At 42.2% G+C, this 22,819-nt stretch overlaps 1 protein-coding gene across 2 annotated transcripts in view; it reads right to left on the minus strand.

Annotated features, from left to right (window-relative positions):
- The window catches only part of CACNB4 (calcium voltage-gated channel auxiliary subunit beta 4), a 249,280-nt gene that overhangs the window by 121,012 nt on the left and 105,449 nt on the right, over nt 1-22,819 (minus strand). For both annotated transcript variants that reach the window (XM_061200124.1, XM_061200133.1), the window contains exon 4: nt 11,754-11,913. In XM_061200124.1, coding sequence (XP_061056107.1) covers nt 11,754-11,759 — 6 coding nt within the window. In that variant the 5' untranslated portion in view covers nt 11,760-11,913. The remainder of the gene's footprint in view (nt 1-11,753; nt 11,914-22,819) is intronic.

Consider the following 22,819-nt stretch of genomic DNA (forward strand, 5'->3'; position numbering starts at 1 on the left):
AGTAAATTGGGAAATGCTTCCAGAGTCTATCCATGTCTTTGGCTGGGGGAATCTCAGAAATTATTGTAACATAAATGCTTAGGGGATAGTGGGCACTTTTTACACTTCTAAAGAAATGGTATATAACTGCATCACTTTGCTGTACACCTGAAATCAAATAGCTGATTGTAAATCAACTATACTTCAATTTAAACAAAAAAAAATTTTTTTTTCGGCCACACTGCAGGACAAAATTTTTGAAATTGTGGGATCTTAGTTCCCTGACCAGGGTTCGAACTGGTGACCCCTGCAGTGCAAGCACAGAGTCCTAACCACTAGAATGCCAGGGAATCCCCGCCCCCTCCTAATTTTTTTTTTAATTAAAAAAAAAAGAAATGGTATAGTTTACATTCAGAGCCTGATGGGTATACCCAAGTTTTCTCCAGGAAGGCAATCTTGAACTTCAAAATTATCCTCTTCAATTAAGTATGTGGAGGTGAGGTTTTATGCTCACAGCATCTTTGCAAGTCCTAAATTAGGAGATGAAAATCAAATACCCTAAGAATCAGATAGATCACCGCTGACAAAATTCTGGCTGAGTTTCCAGAGCTAGGTATCTGATATGTGCCTCCCCTGCAACGTCCTCAAGATATCTTCCTATTAAACTAGTCACTAAGTTAGACAAATCTTCAGTATTTGAGTTGGCTGCTGGCTGGCATTTTGAAAGCCAGCTACTCTATGTAAATGCAACACTCAAGCAAAAAATCTAACAACTAGTTGCACATCTTACAGTCAGAACATATTTTACTTAAAAGGGATATGAATCAAAACATTCATAGAAACTAAGCTATGCTTTTCCTTATTATTTTTCTGTCTTTTTTGTATTCTTCTCTCTTTTCCTTTCTCTTAAAAAATATTTTGGGAAGTTCACCCCCACTGAGTTTGGAATGTGGCATGAAGAACTTTTTTCAAAGCTATCTTTATACAGTGTATATTTCAAAACCAGGGCAAAACAATATCACACTTATCAACATATTACTCAGTCCTAAGAAAACCCTGTTATAATATCTTGCATAGTTTGCATAGTTCTTTATATTGTAACTTTGATCCAAGGGGTTTAAAACACACACACACACACACACACGCGCGCGCACCCTTCAAGATACCACAGCTGATGAAAGCATCTATAATAATTATAAGATCTACCTCAACCTGCTTACAACACTACAACACTCTGTAGTAGCAATAATTAAAAAATCAGAGCTATAAAAATAATATGAGAAACTAATGTCTAAAAATAATGTATATTATTTTATAAGTAGATAAATTTTCAAAATGAAAACACTTAGTGTTCACGTAATATGTTTGCCAGCTTAGCTTTAATATTTAAAGACTTAATCAGCACCTCTCTGTTGAGTACACCCATGTACCAAGCACACACTCTTCCAAGAGTAAACATCTGAATCTTAGAACTTTATTCAAATAAACCTCAACTGAGACGCATGGCAATCATCATTTTATCCTTTATCGTCTGAACTGGCTCTCTGCTGATGCCCTGGCACTGTTCTGTAAACATAAGGACCAGCTCTCACCACTGAAAACAGCCTGGTTCTGACCCTGCAGACACTGCTAGAGGCAGAGAGAAAATCTACTCTGAGTCCTCTTTACCTTAGCAATCATCATTTTTAGAGGGGTGAGGCATCTACCGTACATGGCAGGTAACCACCAGTATAGTGAGTAATCTGTCCCAGGAAGGGTGGTGAAGCAAAAGGCCAAGAGGAGCATCAAGACAAGAGAACGTTCTGCTCCAGACACTGGAAGGGCATGGTCTTCCCATCTCCCAGTGATGAATCATGTGTCCCATCCTTGGCCAACTGGTCCACCAGTCAAGGATTAGAGCTCTTCTGAACTCAGGACCTCCAGCACATAGTCAGTGTAAGAATCTCCTCCCTCTACATTTCTCAGGCTCTAACAATGGGAAGCAAGGGCCTTCATCATGCCCATCCTAACCTTAATCCCTATCCCAGCTTCCAGAATCCCACTATTTTCACTTGCTTCCCCAAAAGAGACTTAAAAACTTCTAACTGAAGTATAAGGCACATACAGAAACATGCCATATACATGTGCAACTCAATGGATTTTCACAAATTTTACACTGCATAACTGGCAAGCAGTCAAATGGACTTTTTAATAGAGACACACGAGGTCTGTTTAGCTTTACCAAAAATGGCAAAGTCTGGTCTCCAAGCTAGTATTTTCCATGGGCTTCATATAACCTCGCAAAACAATTTCTGCTTTAACACTGTAAAGGGAATACTCCTCTTAGCCTTCCCACCCCCGCTCCACTAAGTCAATACGTCTTTTAATAAGGAGGCTGTCATCAGAACGGTAAAATCTCCCAGCGCTAATCCTCACTCCCACCAAACCTCCCACTGTTTTATGTGCTGGGAATCACAATGTGATGACATTAGGAGGGATCCTAAGAATTAATTCTGGATCAGCCATGACAGTGGAGCGGAGTTGAGCCACAAGCTGGTCTCATCCACGCTTTTCTATATCTGCTCATTATCTGCAGAGATCTTAGTGTATTGTGGTGGGACCCCGCACAGCTTAACTTCTCAAGCTTTCTCCACAAAACTAGTATTTAAATCTTTTATTTTCTCCCATTGTTAGACCTTGTTGAAGTAATCCAAATCTTAATTTAGACAAAACACTATTAAAATCCAGGTCACCATTTTCAGTAGAACTATTTTCACATATGAAGGGCAACACACATCTCCAATAGAAAATGACCAAAAGGGACTTCCCTGGTGGCACAATGGTTAAGAATCTGCCTGCCAACGCAGGCAACACGGATTCGATCCCTTGTCTGGGAAGGATCCCACATGCCCTGGAGCAACTAAGCCCGTGCGCCACAGCTACTGAAGCCCGCACGCCTAGAGTCCAAGCTCCGCAACAAGAGAAGCCACCTCAATGAGAAGCCCGTGCACCACAATCAAGAGTAGCCCCCACTTGCTGTAACTAGAGAAAGCCTGCGCACATCAACGAAGACCCAACGCAGCCGTAAATAAATAAATAAATAAAATAGATAGATAAATAGATAAGTAAGTAAATTTATTTTCAAAAGAAAAGAAAAAAAGAAAGAAAATGACCAACAGCAGCACCTCGAGCTTCACTGGCATCTTCAGAGGTATGTTTTAGGAATGTCTTCCGAGTACATGCTTTCATCTGTTGACGTGAATATACTCAGAGAAGGCCCAATAACAACGTGCATGAAAGCAGCGTCCTCTCCAGATCAGCCTCCACTCTTCCCTACTCTACTCTTACACTGCATGGCTGACCTATAAGCCCTACTCTTTGGCTTCTGGTTGGGTTTGGCCAGTGGGAGCCCCAACAGAGTCCAGAGTGAAGGGAGAGAATGAGTTTAGGGTATTTATCCCCTAGCTTCCTCCCCGTGGGATGCCCTCAGGCTGGCTGCAACCCTCCACAGGCAAAGCTGCATCCTTCTCAAGGTAGCCTTCTTGACAGGACTCAGTCCTCCTAGGTTTCCATAACCACGCCCTTTTCTGGTCCCATTAAGCCTAAGGGTGGTAACAGCTCTGCAGTTACCAGACCTCGTGGTTTCCTTACACCTTACCAACACCGTTTCAATTTATTAAACCCTCTCCAACTGTCCTAATTTGAGGATGCTATCTGTTTTTTGTAGAGATTCTGATTGATACAAGGACCTCTCGCCCCCCCTACTCAGAACGTGTCGTTTCCTTTTACCTTTGACAAATATTGCTATCCATTTTTACCTTTTAAAAATATCACTACTGAATCATGCAAATGTTTTCCTGGATTGGAAGCTCATGGAGATGAACTGAAAATAAGAAAGAATAAAAATGGAACTTTGGTCACTCTTGGCTAGGGCCAAATGTAGCATCGACATGCAAATGTCATCAAGACCTGCATACAAATAATGAAGACGCCAACATTTTCCTAAAACACAAAACCTCTTTCTGACATTCTCTAACATTGAGTTTTTAATGTTTGTTTAAGTTTTATGGCTGCACTATCATTTTAATCCGTCAAGGACTGGGGATTTCAAATCGTTATCAGAAAGCAATAGCAAACAAAAAAGCTTGAAAGAAATTGCAACTTTAATCTGGATTCCAAGTTAGATAAAGGTCTCACCATTGGCGTCAGAGAGCAATCTAGTCTCTATCTTGGAGATTCTCCCAACTCCCAACTGCTTTGTTAGCTGTCAAGCAAGCACCATACAAAATAATTTGCTTATATCACCCTTCAGTGGTTTATTCCAATTTTTTATATTATTAACCCTGGTATTCAGCATTGTAAAAAGAACACTGCTCTAGAAAGAGATGTGAGGAGGTTCCAGGGCCAGTTCCACCACAAATTGTCTGGGTCATTCTGCACAAGTTGCCTCACCGCTTTTGAACCTCAGTTTTTTCATTTACGAAATGAAGTGCGGGGGCGGGGGGGGTGGATGCAACTTCTCAAATCTTTGTGAGTTTTTAAAAATAACATTACAACAGAGAGTAAATAAATTCTTCTTATGGAACCTGGAAGCCTCAGCCTAACGCTGCTTCCCTTGATCGAGAAAGTTCTTTGAAGTCTTATACTTCACAATAAAATTTTGAGCTAATTTGGTTTATTCTCAATCAATCAAAAGAGAATGTTTATATTCTCAATCAATCAAAAGAGAATGTTTATATTTATTTTAATATAAAAATGTTTTACAATACTCACCAATATCTATAAATCTTAAAAATGTACTAACCCAGCAATTTCACTTCTAGGAAACTATTTTGGGGAAATGCTCCATGTGTATACAAAGATTCATATGTAAGAATATTAACCATAACATTTATCTGCAGGATTGAAAATGCGGAATATTCTAAATCTATCAATGGGCTAAATTCATTATGGTAAATCCACCCTACACAGTCATTATGTCATTCAGTTATTAAAAAGAATAAATTGTTAGGGAAAAACACCCATGGTACATTTTTAGGTAAAGAAAGCCAAGTCACAGAATAATATTTATGATGATCTCATTTATATTTTTTTAAATTACAAATAGCATATGTGTGCTTATAAGTATGTTTTTCTAAATATCCATGTTTATCAATGTATAGAAAAAAGGTCTGAATGGATACCCACTGAATTGCTAAGAACAGCTACCTTTGAGGAAGGGACTAGGTTGGCAGATAGTCAAGGAAGACAAATTTTTCACACTACATGGTTTTTTACTGCTTAAATATTTTTTCCTAAATACCTCATTTCACTGAATTTAAGATAACAATGATTTTAAGACTCATCATCAGATTATGTAGCACTAGGGGGAAAAGCTACCAATAAAACTATGAGCTACCATTAATTTTAAGATGTAGCCCCATTTTAGATGTATCAAAATGTGTGTGTGAGAGGGTATATGCCTCAGGATCAATAAAATACACTATATGACCTCAGAAATTGTTACAATATAGAAGAAAACTAACATTGGGACTCTAGAAAGACACATCATGTCTTATATACCAAATTTTTGGTTTTTAGCTAGCTAATAATTAAATGTGACTATCAAGGATCTTTTCTTTATAAAATCAAGTATCGACACAGCATTTTCGGACCTGTGTGGTTTTATTCCTTACTCTATTCGGCAGCATCTTCACACTTCACAGCAGGCCCTGTGCATCGTGATAACTAGGAAATGTTCTGTGCTTCCCTACCTTACCAATTTCACCTACATAATAGAAATATATAACTCCATCCCTATATTCTAAGCAACAACAACATGATCAAATGTGAGATTATTTGAAAGTCTAATAATAAATTCTTAATTCTACCTCTTGGATCAATAGAGCCATTGAATCAAATAAACCCCAAGACATTAATCTCTGGAACATCATTTGAAATTAAATATTAAGCTATCAATAATGACTCTTTGGAAATAAACTGGGGAACTAATTTGTTTACTCACTAACTATTTTAGCATGATGGTCATCACATTTTTCTAGCTTGTTGATAAATATTTGCCTCCAACTCTTACTTCATTCAAACACTATTTAAGAGAATATCTGATTTGGGGCTGAAGTAAACATTCTTCACTTTTTCATCTTGGTGGCCTTTCACTTTATCATAGAGGAAAATCAAACAGATCAGGCACAGTCACTCCTTTTAAAAGTAATGAATGACTTTATAAAAAATAATGAATATCTCCTAGAATTTATTCTATTCCTGGGGTTTTCCTATTGACTGATTATTGTTTTCAGTACATCCCAAAGGATAATAATGCTGAGCTGAAGAAAAGTTTATAAAGCAAGAAAACACCAAACAATAAACATTCTTGATGATTAAACGTCACAACCATCACAAAACAATTATTTAAACTTTTTTTGTCAATACTTTCCTAGTGTACAACTAAGAAGGAAAGACAGAGATAATCTAAAGAAGAAATACCTCTCCTCAATCATCAATAAGAATTAGGAGAAGCTTACTTCTCAGAAAGCTTTTTTTTTGCCTTTGATTTTTTTTTTTCTTAGAGATGAGACTCAAATGTTTCCACCTCAAATCGCTGTGGTCTGGAAGTGCACTGTGGGTATTGGCAAGCAAATGAGCAATAGGAAAAGCATCCTTTTTTGGCTTCTAGAGTTAAAAATCTAAGATAAAAACAAAAAAATCTTCCTTTTCAAACATCTAGTCCTTTCAAAGATGTGTGTCACACACACCTTCTTCCTTCAAAGATTCTGAAAAAGACTCAAGGTCCAAATCCTGACCCCTTAGTCAGCATACATAAAACACCATGGTAATTGATCATTTCAAAAAGCAAATGGCATATGGTGGCATTTGTACCCCAACTGAAGAAATTGCTTATCAGCAAACAGAACAAAATTTTGGATTTGAAGAAACCTTAGAAATTATCTAGTCAAACCTCTTTGTTTTATAGGAGGAAATATTGAGGATTAGAGGGATTACATGACTTGCTCAAGGCCACTGCTAGTAAGTGGCAAAGACCAAAACCTCCAACTCCCAGCAATTACGCGCTACCACCCCCTCTTCTGAAAACACAACAAACCAATCAACCAATCGTAAGGCCTTAGGGGATTAGTGCATATTTTCACCTGTCAACTACTATAATATTTTTGGAAATCACTGTCAAAAGCCATGCAAGTACTCTGAAAATAAACCACAGGATTTGGTGGGAATATTAAAACCTGCCATGGAAGGAGTATGTTTAGTTCCCAAAAGCATAAGTATATTCATTATATGTACAATAATAATAGCAGAAAACACTTACAGTATATGTTTTAAGAGCTTTACAAATATTAACTAATTTAATTTTCAAAACCACCCCAGATGCAGGTTCCATTATCATTGACACTTCGGGGAGATGGAAACTGAGGCCCAGAAAATTTAAGACATGTACCCAGGGCCACAAGCTAGGAAGTGGAAAGCCAGGACTTAATCCCTGACAATCTTGACTGAGTCTCTGTTTTTAATCACAACACTAGTACACCACATACACATGTTTCATAATACAAAACACAAAAAGTAAACCTGACATTTTCCCAGCTCATAGCCATGTTCAGTAGAAGATAAATTTTTTTAAGTTTTATGGAGGTTAAAAATGATTGAGAGATACTTTTAATTAATTAATTTTATTTATTTACTTTTGGCTGCGTTGGGTCTTTGTTGCTGCACTCAGGCTTTCTCTAGTTGCAGTGAGCTCAGGCTCTAGAGCGCAGGCTCAGTAGTTGCGGAGCACGGGCTTAGTCGCTCTGCGGCATGTGGGATCTTCCCAGACCAGGGCTCGAACCCGTGTCCCCTGCATTGGCAGGCGGATTCTTAACCACTGAGCCACCAGGAAAGCCCCGAGAGATACTTTTAATTACAACCTTATCACTCACTGAACTTTTCAACAAATCTGCTAATAGAATAATAACACTGGAGGTCAGATTCTTTTTCCTATACGATGCTCAAGCTAAAAAGAAGAGAGGGATTACAGAATAATAGGAACAAAAAAGGCAAAATAAGAGGACTACGTTATTCACAAACTACACAATCAAGCTCCTGAATAATTGGCAGCTGCCAATATTCATGTTAAGATGTACGATCTTAGATCAATTCCCTTGAATGAAAAGGGAATGAAAGCAAATTCAAAACATCCTATTTTAAATGTGAGACTTTTCAATATTTCTGAGAACAGATGCAAAAGAAAAAAACAGGATATAGAAAGTACTGATATTGTGGCACCATTTAAGAGAGAGAAAAGTATTTATTGCTCAAACCACGTATTTATGCTATAAAAGAATACATAAATGTATAGTGAGAACAAGGATTGGTCTATTTAGATCTTAAAAACTGCCATGTGAGTTATCTGGGTCACCTTCCTTTTGTCTGGGCTGCACAGTTTTATCATAGACTCTTCAAAGTCCTAAAAAGTTCAAAGTGCAAGGTATAAAAATCTACAGCTCCCAATCGGCTTCCCATTATTTTATGTGAACTGTAAACTCTCCTGAGTTTGCACACTACTAGTGCTCCGTCCTCAATAAGTAAGATCCCAGGCACCTGCTCCACGTGGCCTCACCTTGGGTAGCAGTGTAACAGTTGTTGCTGTGTTTACTGTCTGCGCGGCCGGATGCAAACACATTACAGGCACCTAAGTCAGCCTGATTTAGATCAGCATACAGAGTCTCTATCTACGTAGCTTTCTTGGTGTAATTTTTAACTTAGCTTCATGGAAATCTGAGCTCATGACTTGATGATTATTGTAAAGGACCAGTGGGAGAGGGAAGAAAAAGAACACAACTTAACACATTCAGTTATGTCTCCTGTCCTCCTTGGGTGGCTTAGTTTACCTAGGTAAGGGATGTTTAAGGCAGATGGTGAACTGAATGATGAGAACTGTCCACACAGAAAGAAGATCCAAGCTGAATTCTGATGGAAAGGGAAGGGCTAAGGCAATGGGATGTCTCCCAACCTTCACCCTAAAAGCATGTTTTTTTCATCATTATTGCAGACCTTCCTACAGAACATCTTGCACCACAGAATAATGTAATGTTCACTGCGTACACATGGAGTCAGAAGACCACATTCTAAAGTCCTGATTGACTCATCATAATCGAATAGGAAGCAGAACACCAGCAGGAAAGGAGATACAGAAGCCCCTGAGGAAAGGTGGGGATCGATCCTAATGCTTCAATCTGTCGCTCGAAAATGCAAAGTACCAAGAAAGAGGCAAGACTGATGACCTTGGAGAGGCAAATTCATGGGTTCTGACCAGATTTAAGGAATTTCTCTCTTTAGCTCCACGGCAATTACATCTAGAAACCATTTCAATATATATTGCTAAGAACTGATTGATTGAAGAGAAGGTTCTGTTCACCACTTACTTAACAGACTCGGGACAAACACCAAAATTGCTCAACTGAGTAAAACAAGTTGATTTTCTTAGTCAAATTTATTACACATAAGCAGCATTTGGTTTTCCTCTCTGGCCAGTGATGGATTCTTTCATAGCACAGGCCTGACTCTCTAGAAATAGGCCAGAAAGACTTTTTAACCCCAGAAGGGATCTTCTGATATACCAAACCATAAAGACCTCTGGTCTAAACATTTCCAAAAGAAATCTAATCCTTACTATCCCTAGAGTGTTTTTCCAAAGGTCCCTAAACACACAAAGCCTCCTGTTTGAAATTTATCCTCCTTCCTAACAAGCACAAGGACATATCTTCATATTTAATAACTAATCTATTATAATCTTTGAAAGTAGCAATCATTTATTCTCTTGGGGATGTGTTGCTTTTCAACCCTCTTGGGTATCTTTATGTCAAAAGCAGTTAGTTTCCCTTCTCCAAAAGTTCTATGGCAGAAATCTCCCACTTAGCATTAACCATCAATTAGCAAAGCATGGATCATATCTATACGTGAATGTCCATGAATGTACGAGGGTGTACGGTGTGTGTACACCTATGGGTACACAGACATTTAGGCAAACACACATAGTTACACAGCTTATAGAAAATGAATAGTTTAAATAATTAACATATAGTTATCCTTATAATATGTAAGTAGATGTAAATTTACACACGTGCTTTAATATATACGTACCCATTAGATTTTGTAAAATTTACCTTCACTTTAAGAGTTCTAATAGTGTTAATAAATATACTATGGCTCCTTTCTGTGTTTGAAAATATTTACAAGAATATATTTCCCTCCCTAGTAAATGCCTTGGATTATGATCTGATTATCTTTTTTATTGAAAAAGGTCAGGTCCCTCTCTCTACATTCAGATTTAAGCATTTGGAAAAGGAACAAATTGTGTCAGAGAAATCAGCTATTAATTTAATGTGCAGTTAAGCCTGGCTTCCCTTTACAAAATACTCTTAAGAATCTGTATTTCATTTAAAATGCTCAAAATGCCAGAAGGTCCATGTAGGAACTTTAAATTTTGCAAAGCATCTCCTGCACAGGCCAGTCTAGTCCTCATGTGCTCAATATCTTATCAAGTGAGAACAGGACTTCACAGAATGCAATACACAGTAGCAGGTTTAGAATGACATACTTACATACATGTACAACGACAGCCTGAAAGGATACACAGTAATATGTTAACAGCAATTATCTCTGGGTGGATTTTAGGTAACTTTTTCTACTTATCTGCTTCTTCCATTTATCCCTATAAGAACATCCCTCATACTGTTTGTGTAATACCCCTGCCGAATGAAAAAACCTGTTCTTACAGTGATTTCACAAACGTCAAAATACACAATGAATCCATTTATAAGATGTGTATACCAAGGAGCAGATCTATCAAAATCAATTGTGCATCAGATAAAAAACAGATAGTGTACATTGGGGGCTCAGCCAGTGAAAAGTATCTTGGCCATCAAGAGCTGCATGAAGACCCAGTGGAGGCGGGGAAGGTAGAATGGGGCAACCCTCCCACAGAAGACAACATAGTCACAGTCTGTGCATGATGGAAGTAACTGACCTGGGCTGGGTGTGGACCCACTCAGGAGCACACACTCCATTATCCATGTAAAGGCAACAAAAGGAGTGATGTGACATTCTGTGTGAAACCTCCCACTCCCGTGCGGGGCCTTGCTATGGGACACCAAAAGGTCTTTTGTACTTCCTTGCAAATCTAAATGATGCTGACACTTAACTACTCTCCTAGAAACCAGAGCAGAAGTTAACGGACTTGTCCAAAAAGGCTCCAAAGGACTCAAGTCTAAAACGCCCAGACTTGAGTGTGTTGCAGCACGACTCCTGTCCCCCTCTCCCTGTATATACACAGTACATGAAACACAGAGGTTACCAGCAAAAATCTAGGGTACCCGGAGTAGACTATCTACCTCTGGACCAGATTCTTATGAAAAGGCCTCGCATCACAGTACCAAAATCTCTCTCATGCTACGGGGAGGTGCGGTGCTAACAGTGTACAATAACACTTTGTTCTTATTCAGAATAAAATATCAGTCCCCAGGCGAGATGATCTTATTACAGGCTGACTGTGTCAACACACTGAATAGAATCACTTATGACAGGTAAAACCCCGCACACCCCACGAAGACATTTTCAACAGCACAGAGAGGTGGGACACATGTGGGTGGCTTCCCCAGCCCCCCAAAGGAAGCGCCGTACTCAGCTTTTAGTGACTGTATATTCTCGGACTGCAGCTGGGCGTCTGCGAAAAGCCTCTCCACACCTATCCACCAGACCTGTTCCGAGAGCTTAGCTTCGATCTGGGCAAACCCCACACTTACAGCCATAAATGCATTGGCATTGAGAAAGACTGCTGAGGATGTGGCTCTCCAGGTGTGGCTTTATTTTTCACTTCACCGGGTCAGCTATTTAGGCCTAGTCTTCTCCATTGGCTTGAAGCTTTGTTCACACCATCTTGGGTAACACATCACATTATTCTTCCTTATAAAAACAAATAAACTCAAATGAGCATTCAGAGACAGTTCACCCCTCCGAACACCTCTGCCTTCCCCTCTGATTTATGGGACACCCTTCCGATCCCACCCATGAGAAAGCCTCCCCTACTCTCTCTCAACTAAGGATGGGCCAGGTGCCTTTCTTCCTTCCTCAAGTTTCCCACCTGCCTTGCCTCTGCAGATGTGCACAGCCCCGAGGATCTCAGCCTGCTGGCCGCCACTGAGTCACTGGGAGCAGAGCACTGCAGTACCTAGCACTACCCGCCATCAACTACCGCCACGGACTCAAATCACTGCACTCGGCACTTGCCACCCCACCCAAGAGCTCGGCCGTCCTGGGAGGCTGGACCAAGAGGGGAAAGAACATGTTTTTATACTTATAATGGCTCCCCTCTGAACCACTGCATCCGAAATGTACACAGTTCTGGAGAACAAGGTGCTGGATACATTCATTCCTAGCCGACTCTGGTCAGAGCAGCCGGTGTCTCACATCACCGGTTTATTCTGCAATAAGTCCAATCCACTTAAGTCTAAAACCAAGGGTCAAAAAGTTGCAATTCAATGAGGCATCACATGTTTCATAACTGAGTGTGGAGAGAAAGGGTAGGAGAAATAATCAGACCTCCCGAAGAACCAAGCCGGGGAAGCAGTTCACTCAACTCCTCTACTTGCCGTTTCCATCCTCCCACCCCACTTGCCAACGTGGACCTTCCCTATCTCAGCCACCGCCGTTTCCGACTACAGTCCCTTGCAGTAAACTGACAGGCTGGTAATTTACGAGCACGCTGGGCAACACCAGAGAGACTTTGCAGAAACAGAGTTGGAGTGAGAGCTCACACGCAGACAGGCAGGAAAATGGGATGCCTCATCAGAAGAGAGGGTTTCTATCTTTCAGGGCTAGCACATCATTTGATACATACGTCTGCACTGACGTATAGCATAGGGGTTTTTTTTTCTGTTATAATCTTGTTTGTTTGGTGGTTTAGCCAGAGAATCTTATATAACACATTCCTGTTTCAAATGTAGCAACATGTATGGCATTGCACTCAGAGAAAATTCAGGCTCCGCACAGCAGGTCCCATTCCCATCCCGAATCATTCTACCTTGCAAGGTTTCTATAGAATTGATGAAAAAAATCAAGAACCACCACTAGCAATAGTAAAAGAAAGATTCAGTCATCAGCTTTACCCTGGATTCAAAAGCTAGCATTCAGATGGTACGATTTTAGGGATTTCTCAAAACCACCTTCATCCTGATTTTAATACATTATATGAGTCTCACCTGCGGAGGGAAAGGAGTCCAGTTTTCTAAGCCAAAACACAAGTGAACCTACTCCGGGCTTCCAGGGTAGAGTACAGGGACATACTTCCTGCCTCTGCACTGGGGTGTTATATGACCACAACCTTTGCATCTGATTTCCTTAACAAAGAAGCAGGAGATCTGCACTGCTTGTTTGGCCAGAAAGCACATAATACAGCTACAGCTGAGGAACTTCCTTCACCCTAGCTCAATACAATGTGTATTATATAATGAATGAGCCTTTTCTGTGAACCCTGCTATTGGAAAACATAGGCACTTTCTGCATAGTTTAAGCCGGTCTGCAAGGAGCAGTTATCCCTTGTCAGATCAAACGCGGACCAAGTATTGTATAAATCCAGGCAGACTACACCCTTAGATCCCTCTGCTATCACCCTAATTTCTTTTTTGCTTGACAAGACATTATATAATAAAGAATTATTTCAGTTAACTCTAAACTATACAGAGAACATTTACACAGCAGCACCTGAATGATGTTGGCTTTCAGCTCCATGTTCCCTGCGTTGCCTAAGAAATAAGGGGTGGGTGGGGGGGGGTGTTAGTGGGAGGAGGAAGAGGAGGGGAGAGGAAATCAGCTATCTATGAAAATACTTACAGCCTCTGAGTCTTCAATTCCATGCAGGTACAAATTGTCATACATGGAGGTCTGATAATCCAGAGCACCTCTATCAAGGCAAAAACAAAACTGCTACAGAAGCCACAGCCTGAGGTAAAGACAGAAAAGGCCTGTTTGGAAGACTTGCACCTGCCTTATCAATTGCTGTGGATTTACCAGGCAAGATGCTATTCATTCACATCGCACAGGGTGAGGTTATCCCCAGAGGCGGTCCAGACCTGGCATTTTATCTGCCTTCCCAAACAGAGCATAAAAAACAGAACCCTTCCTCAACCACAGACTGGTGACTGAGCTAGGAAAGCAGCCTCTGATTGGCTCAGCTCCCCTGCTTCAGTCAGCTGAAGAGTGTTCCCTCGGTGAGTGGAGGGCCGCTCGGAGCACCCTAGCAAGCAGACAGCTGCTTCCTGTTTCGTCTGGATCATATAGTTCCGCAGCAAACACTTATCAACATCTAAAAGGCTGCTTGGTACGTTGGGAAAGGCAGGCGATTGAATGCTCTAAACACAGCTGCTCATCTTCTTAATGAAACGCACAATTGGAGGGGGATGGGGAGCAACAGAGATTTTTTTTCAGAGAATGTTGTGTAAAGACAGGTGAACAGATACTCATCTCTATCCAACACCCGTACTTAACAGATGCAACTGAAGTCAAACAGGCAATAAGTCATTTTAAATTTTTTTAAAAACCAAGATAAAAGAAAAATAGAATAAACAGATGGTAAGATTTCTTGTGGGAATTTCTACTGTAAAAGAATTTCTACTGTGAAAGTTTTCGATATTCTCACCGAAATCTCTCTGCCTCACTGACAAGAAGGTACCTCTGTGACCCAACTAGTGAAGTTTGAGAACAAAGCCAAAAACTCTCAAAAGCCTTTATGTAGATGCAAAATTGTCCATTTCTTTTTAGCTTGATATTTTTTTTAAATCGCCTTTAAGCGACAGCCAACGTTTTAGCTTAAATCCCCTTTTTCCCAACGCTTAGACCTTTAATATTCCTAAAGCAGCATTGACCTTTTTCCAAAAACCCAATCAGAAAAGTCCCACTGCCTTCCCAGTTCCCATCACACCACAGCTCGGTTTGACCTAGGACAGGTGCCACACTGGAGCATACCTAGATACTTGCAGCTTCCTGGTCAACCAATAAGGTACTGCAGCTTTGAAACAGAAGAGCTTTATAGCTCACTGCAAAAGAAGCGAGCTAAATTTGGAAAAAAAAGAAGTTGGTGAGGAGCAACGAACATAATCTAGAGAAGCTGCATGACTCACGGAGGTAAGGCAATGACCCAGAAACTCAGAGGCTGAGCCCAGCTTCCCCACTAATTGGTCGGATGACTCTGGACCAGTCACCACTTCTATGGGCTTCAGTTTCTTCACCTGCCAAATTGAGGTAAGAAATAACCCAGAGAAAGGACTTTGCAAATCTAAAGCGCAACATAAACACTTACCAATGAAAACCCTGCTTTGTCAGCTGGAAGGCATTGGCTGCAGTTCATGGGAACTCAGCACAGGAGTAACTGTCTGGCCCTGGACCCAGGAAATGAGGCCCGTCCTTCTAGCCAGTATCTCTGAAAAGTGTAACTCTTAAAGGGACAAATCTGAGTCACAAAGAGCAACATGAGAGCTACAACTGCTGAGCCGAGCACAGTTCTTCCAGGTCTGCATTGACCCACTAAGGTCTTCCAACCACAGCTGCACACTTTGGGAACAGCATCAATCCTTTCAAACATAAAAGATGCCAAAGGGACTCACCTGTCCTTCAGCACCTGAAAATGGTAGGGTTCATACAGGAGGTCATCTGTGCCACCAGGAGGATGGCAGAAGAGGATGGGTACAGTTGGCAGGATTTCATAGAAAGAGACCCAGTGCCAGCCTGACCTGTTGACGACTGTGTGTCCTGGAGCAAGTCATTTCCCAGGCTAACCTCAGCTCTCCCTTCCATCAAGCAAGAGGACTGGGCCAAAACATTTCTAAGCTCAAATTCCTGTATCAGATTCTGTTATTTTAATTAACTCTCTAACTACAGCCATGTGATATTTTAGCCAGAATCAACAGAAAATCAAGGCAAGAGGGTCTTTTTTCTCCTTAGATTTTCCAGATCATTTCCTTATTTTACTATTTCAACTGAGAGTATAGATATTTCCTGAATGTCTTTAAATGGGAATCTAAATTTGGGGGGGTGGCGGGTAGGAAGAAGCCGTTCACTTCCATAATTCACCAACAAGATGAGAGAAACTGCCCCCTACTGGGAAAACTGTACATGGCTCAATTCCTCTCCTGCATTTCCCAATAGCCAGTGTAAGGGTCTAAAGAAAGTCTCTAAAGAGCAGGGGCTCGTTTTGTGATATATGAATGTAGGCAGCAAGGAAGATAACTCAGGATCGGTGGTGAGGAGGGAGCATTGGGTCAAGCAAAGTAGCTTGTGGTTACTCCCAGCAGCCCTACACCCAAACCCCTCAAGGACTAAGAACAGATGCAAAGCAGGGGCAGCCTGGCTCTGCCTGCTTCCCAGGTTAGAAAAATGCTGAGCAAATTGTTAGAGGTGGGAGAACCCCAGAGGTCCCCTAATCCAGCCCTCATTTTAATACCCAGATAGGTTAAACTGATGTATTCAAAGCCATAATTTTGTATACTTAAGTGTTCCTTCCCTGCTCCTTTTTTTTTTTTTTAATAATTTTTAAAATTTATTTATTTATTTTTGGCTGCGTTGGGTCTTCGTTGCTGCGTGCAGGCTTTCTCTAGTTGCGGCGAGCGGGGGCTACTCTTCATTGCGGTGCGCGGGCTTCTCATTGCGGTGACTTCTCTTGTTGCAGAGCACAGGCTCTAGGTGCGTGGGCTTCAGGAGCTGTGGCGCATGGGCTTAGTTGCTTCGCGGCATGTGGGATCTTCCCTGACCAGGGCTCGAACCTGTGTCCCCTGCATTGGCAGGCGGATTCTTAACCACTGAGCCACCAGGGAAGTACATCCCTGCTCCTTCTTGAGGGGGTTTTCAAGATAAGGAATGAGGAGCAGTGGGTGTATTCCCAGGAGGAATTTGGTAAAATGAAAGGGGGGGGGTCACTTTGATGGGAAAACCCCTATTTTCCCCACTCCTTTCATTCTAAAAACTGTCTAATCATAAGCTATTTGGTCACCCACAAGCTGACAACTGAAAATCAATTAATAGATTGGGGAGTCGGCCCCTAGTGTTTGGATCTCCACAGAATAAGCATTGCACGTACAGGTCACCTAAAGGTCTCAACCCAATGCTCAGGCTGATCCCAGAGTTCCAGAGGCAGCCAGTGAGAGACTCAGTCTGGACTTCCCCAAAGGAACTCTGAGGAATTCCCAGAAAAGTGAACTCGAACTCCAAGAGGCTCTTGGAACTGACCATTCCTGTCCCAAGATTCTCTGAACTGAGAGCTGGATGAGAAGTAGCGAGAGGTCCCTGGGAGCTTCCTGGGCCTGTTTCAGATCATCTCAAGTCCCTAGCTTTTGGTGAAAGGGCCTTGATATCCTATCAGGTCTAAGTTCTGAGGGCCAAATTTCAAGGGTGTCATATTTCACTGCAGCAAGAGGCGAACATCAAGTGAGGGATTGGCACTGTCTTAGTTTTGGTTTGAAGAGTTCTCCAGTTAAGTGATTGATTGAGAGGATGAAAGAGAAACCAACCCTCCCCTGGTCTACTTCTATTTCCAGCTACAATGAGGATCAGTCTGAAAAGCTCCTGGGTCACCTTGCATCAGTGTTTCCCCATAACCTGCCCACCTCTCACCCCTGAGTAGCCTCCAAAACCACACAGCCCCCAAAGGCGTCTTCCCATTTTGAGGGTGCCCTGCTGACTGTGTTTCCTTTCAAGTCATCTCTCACCATGATTAACAGTTCAAAGTCAAAAGACCTTATGAAAAGGCATTGTTTGTGTGATTCTATTCTCTAAATTCCACGTGATTCTCCGTATAGAGGTTATTCTTGCAATTTGACAAACGTCTCACTGAGCTCAGTTCAGTGGAGGGAATGGTGTGGTCCTCAACAAATCAGGGAAGCTCTCTTCTGCAGCTCAAGGCAACATTCAGCTAGTTTTTGTTGGCTTCAAACTTAGGGACATGGAGTTGCTTTTTCTTACCTGGGCTGGGCTTTGTGGTACAGCACACCCATGGATTTGACGGTGGAATACAAAGGACAAGCATTTCTCTTTTCCATTTGTTTGGAAAGGGAGGGGAAGAGGGAGAGAAAAGCCAAGAATCAGCTGATTAGCTCTGAGTTTTAGATAGCTGTGATCAAGACAATTGGTACAGATTTGGAAACAAATGGAAATTTTGCTATCTAATTCCCCCCCACAGATTTCTCCAGAATTTAACTTTCTAAGCCAGTGGAGTTATGTGTTCTGCAGCAGGACTCTGAGAGGTCAGGGAAAAGACAAAAGAACAGTGTTTGGACTCTCATTGGCTCTATGGACTAGAACACGAGCCCAAGGTCTCTGCCTGCCAATTTAACCTTGGGGATTATTTTGCTCTTTGTTTTTAAGTTTTTCTAAGTGGCCAAATGTACTAGATGATTTTCTCCCTCTTCTCTTCTGCAAGCACAGATATACACTTGTCTGCCTCTAGAAACATATATGGCATTTTGCACGTTAATATTGTAACCCCTGTTTCCCCCCTGACGTGCTTCAGACAGGTGGTACCGGCAGGGCAGACAAAAGAGTGAAAACAAAACAAAACAAAACAAAACAAAACTCTACAAATTGATTGCCCTTTTAGTAGTCCTCCGAGTTTGAATGTAGACCTAACTACCTAGGCAGGTGTATCCTTACATCTCTCTGTGCCTCATCTGTAATGGAGGTAAAAAGAGTTCTGGACTTCATGAGTCAATGTATGAAAGGTACACAGAAAGGGCCTGGCACATCATAAGGCAGAGTGAAGAATCAGTCTTTTTTTAAAGGGAGTAGTGTGCAATCAGGGCCGCCTACATCGCCCAGCTCTGAGGGCCCCCATGCACTGCAATTCGTGTGAATGGTACTCCCAGGAGCGGCGTCACAGGCATTCTTCAGAGCAGGCTAGTTAAGAGGAGGGACTCTGGAGCCAGGCTGCCTGCATGTTCCCGTGGTGCCTCTTCCCAGCTGGATGACACTCAGTGAGCTACTTTGCCTTTCTGTACCTCCATCTCCTCCTTTGTAAAATGAGGATTACCCCAAGATTATCGTGCAAGATTAAAAGCCTTGATATAAGAAAGCGCTCAGAACGATGTGTGGTACAAACTCGAGGCTGCACAAGCATCAGTTGCTTTTCTCATCTCTGGGCTCTGGCCTGAAGACTTGGTGCCCTTTGCCTCTGCGGTGGGATTCCTCGTCCCTGCTGCCCCTGATGCCGGCCTGGTCCTCTCAATCCCCACCTGGGTCCCTGGTCTCAGCCAGCAGAGCTGAGACCAGCATCCTGCCTCCCCCTGCCCTACTCACCTTCATGCCAACCTCCTCCCGGCTGCCTACCTGCTTCATCTGGCTAGGCTGACTGCTCCTTATGCTGAAGCTGGCAGGGACTCCCAGGCCTCCTTGGCCTGACGACACCTCAACCCTTCAGCCACCCCTCCGAGCTCCGCATCCTTCCCGTGTGCCCCGGGATAGGCGCAGCACGCGCACCTGACCTTCCCGACGGCCCGGCCTCTCCCCAAACTAGAATTCTGACTTCCCTCACCTCCACCAGCCACTCCTCGGCTGCCCCAGCCTGTCACAACCCACTGCCAAGAAAGCACCCCCGCGAAAAACCTGTAACACATGCTACGACTGGTTCTCACCAAGGAGGCAAAAGGACAGTGAGAAAGAGAAACAGATACAGGGATAAAAAGGCAGAGACAAAAAACCCTAGAGACACTCAAAGGAAAAATGAATCTGCGGACTCGTTTTTCCTCCTCTCTGCCACTCTTGATGGCTCCGGGAAAAAATAATACTTCATAATTCATAAAAGAGTGAGTGTAGGTAAGGTAAAAAAATTCCCATGGCCTATTCACTTGCCAGAAAATGACAGATCCCTCCCCGTGATTGACGTATTACTCAGAAATCTCTTGCTTTCTGAAATTTCTGTTAAAAAAAAAATGCCAATCTCTCGGCAAAAACACTCCACGCAGCCACAGTTTTCATTAACTTTACACAACTTTATTTTCCATGCTTCTGCCAAAAGGGGCTGAGGAGACGAGTCCAGCTCGTCTCCTCCCCGTCGCCTATACATCATTTAGCTCATATGATCAATGCTAATTTAATCATTACACTTTCAATTGCTGACCACTCTGCACTGCTTTAGAGGCCGGGAACTCGAAGATGAGCAACTGCATCCTCCGGGGAGCCGCACGGAGATCCTTCAGACAGAAACCGAACCAAGGAGATGGCTGCAATCAGAGCTCTCACATTTGGAGAAGCTCTGAGGAGAGCTGGAGAGGAATTTGATTCCTTTATCTGCAAAGCTTCAGCAGGAGAAGCAGGAAAGGAGGAAGGAAGGGATCAATTTCACTCAGGGAACAGGGCAGAAATGAATCGGCCACCAACTTACTACACGGCCATGGGCAAACCATTTTCCAATGATTCCTAATTTGCTATGAAGAGTAAACAGTTTCCTTTTTTTCAATGTAAAATTTATGAAAGGTTATTTTCTATTTTGTTACTGCCTTGAGGTAGAAATTCAGGTTTTTCTCTCCCTGGGGGAGTTTTTCTCTTTGATTTGATAACATGTTTTTTGTTGTTGTTGTTGTTTTTGTTTCTTTTTTACAGATCCATTCGGTCATCCAGTAAACATCCATGAATTCTTACTAAGTACCTAGTATCTCCTCCAAACAGAAATCAGATCATGTCAGCTCCTATTTGAAACCTTCTGAGGTTTTCCGTTGCTCTTACGGCGAAGACTCAAACCTTTAACACGGTCTAGCATATGGCCTCAGCATTTCTCTCCTCACAGCCCTCATTTTGCACCTCTGACTCCTTCCCTCTCTCCTCTAGAGCCAGCCTCCCCCTCCCGGACACCCCCATCACACCCGCTTCCACCACTGGGCTCCGTCTAGTCTGAGCCCTTTGCCTAAAACCCCACCCCTCCCACCACCATGCCCCCATGAACACGCATTAGTGAAGCTGATGAATTAACATCTGTCTCCAGAATGTGAGTTCCATGGAAAAAGGAATCCGGTAGCTTCTCCCCACATATGCCCGCTGCCGAGCACAGTGCCTTGCACACACACAGCTTTAAATAAATATGCGAATAACTCACAATGGCCCTGAACTCTTGGCCACTTCTGCACTTGGGCTGCCAAAACAGTGCAGTGACTAACAACAACAAAAACAAGCTCACAAAACAAAATGTGGATATTTTTTAGAGCTAAGAAAACCCATAATACGAACATCCCTAGAGGGTCCTCAACAAATTGTCTTCATGCCCTGACTGGGTGAGAGTTGTTCAGATTCAGATTCTTACAAATTAAATAATCTAGGTGTGACATAGAGGTGTTATTTTAACAATGCCTTTATTTCAGAAAAAAACAATTTATATAATGTGTTGATGGAATTTTTTTGGGGGGTGATGGAGAGAAGACCCCATGATCTTTCATACCTTCATACCTCTGCACACAATGTTCCCTCTGTCTGGGAACACCTCACCCTCAACTTTTTCTAAGTAGTGAATTCATTTTCTTGAAGGTCCGAGGTAAATATCACTGAGCCTTTCCCCAGTTCCCTCAGACAATCACACACTCATTCTATACCCCCAGAGTCCTCTATGCTCCTAGACTTCTACTAATGGGCCTATCACATAATAGTGCATAATTCATCCAGCAGACCTGTTTCTTCTGCTACAAGATGAACAACTCAGGCAAGAACCATGTCTTACTCAGCTTTGTACCCTAAATGCTTCATTCCATAGAAGAGCCTCAATAAATACTGGATGCAGAAAGTGCATGACAAACATGAAAAGAAAACCCACATTTTGAGCCCTGATGACACTGCCTCCATCATAATCCATGCAGTCTAGTCTAGTAGATGTTTGAGATCTTAGAGGGAATCAACAGAGAAGGGAATGAGCCAGGAATCTGTGAGGTCAATTTTAGGGCTGCTATAGATTTAGAAAACAAACCACAAGATGGAAAGGAGTGTAGGAACTCAGGTGTGAGCTGGACTTGTGTCAACGGCAGAGGCTTTTCTTGAGTGGAATCTATGGGCAGAAGGGATACTGGTGAATGATGAGTGGATGGTAGCATTGGGGTCCCAGGGTGTTTCCCAAAACATTGTTGCCTTAGAACATATTTTTGGAGAAACCCCTATTTCCCTACAGAAAACAGTGCCAGACTCTGTACCCCTCAAAGGCAGGAACTATGTCTTATTCATCTTAACATACCCCTCTCTAACCCAGTGCCTATCACAATAACTGGAAAGTAGAAGTTCAATAACTACATTGGGAAAAGGCGAATAAGCTAGTATGATATAGGTGACCGCCACAACAGAACATAGTCCTGAGAGGACCTTGTGTTTCAAGTTCTATCATATCTCATGCTGCCTTAGGCACCAGGCATCCTAGACCATCAACAGGGAAATAGGGAAATCTGACTAACTGCAAAATACGGAGTTTAGAGCAGCAATCCTCATTCTAGGTCCCACCTGCAGGTAGACCTAAAGCTTTACAAAATGCTGCTAGACTTGAGTAGGATTGCCTCAGGCAATGGACTGGTCTTGAGCTTCAGGTTGATAGTTTTTAGCTTCTGCAACCCAGTAAGCAGGAAGGAAGGAAGGGCGGGCGGTTTTGGTACACACTGCCAAGCTTTGACTTCTTTATTATTCTATGTGGCCGAGATGACTAACAGCCCTAGATTCCATTCTCCATTTCTTCCTTTTAGCAATAAACCCTATTCCACCCCCAATTTTAGCAAGGCATATGACTCTCCAACTACAAACTACATTTCACAGCCTCCCTTGCAGTGAGATGTGACCCTTGTCTTGCCAACAGAGTGTGAGTGAAAGT

Source organism: Eubalaena glacialis, chromosome 1 (assembly GCF_028564815.1).
Source record: "Eubalaena glacialis isolate mEubGla1 chromosome 1, mEubGla1.1.hap2.+ XY, whole genome shotgun sequence".
NCBI classification, from domain to species: Eukaryota; Metazoa; Chordata; class Mammalia; order Artiodactyla; family Balaenidae; genus Eubalaena; species Eubalaena glacialis.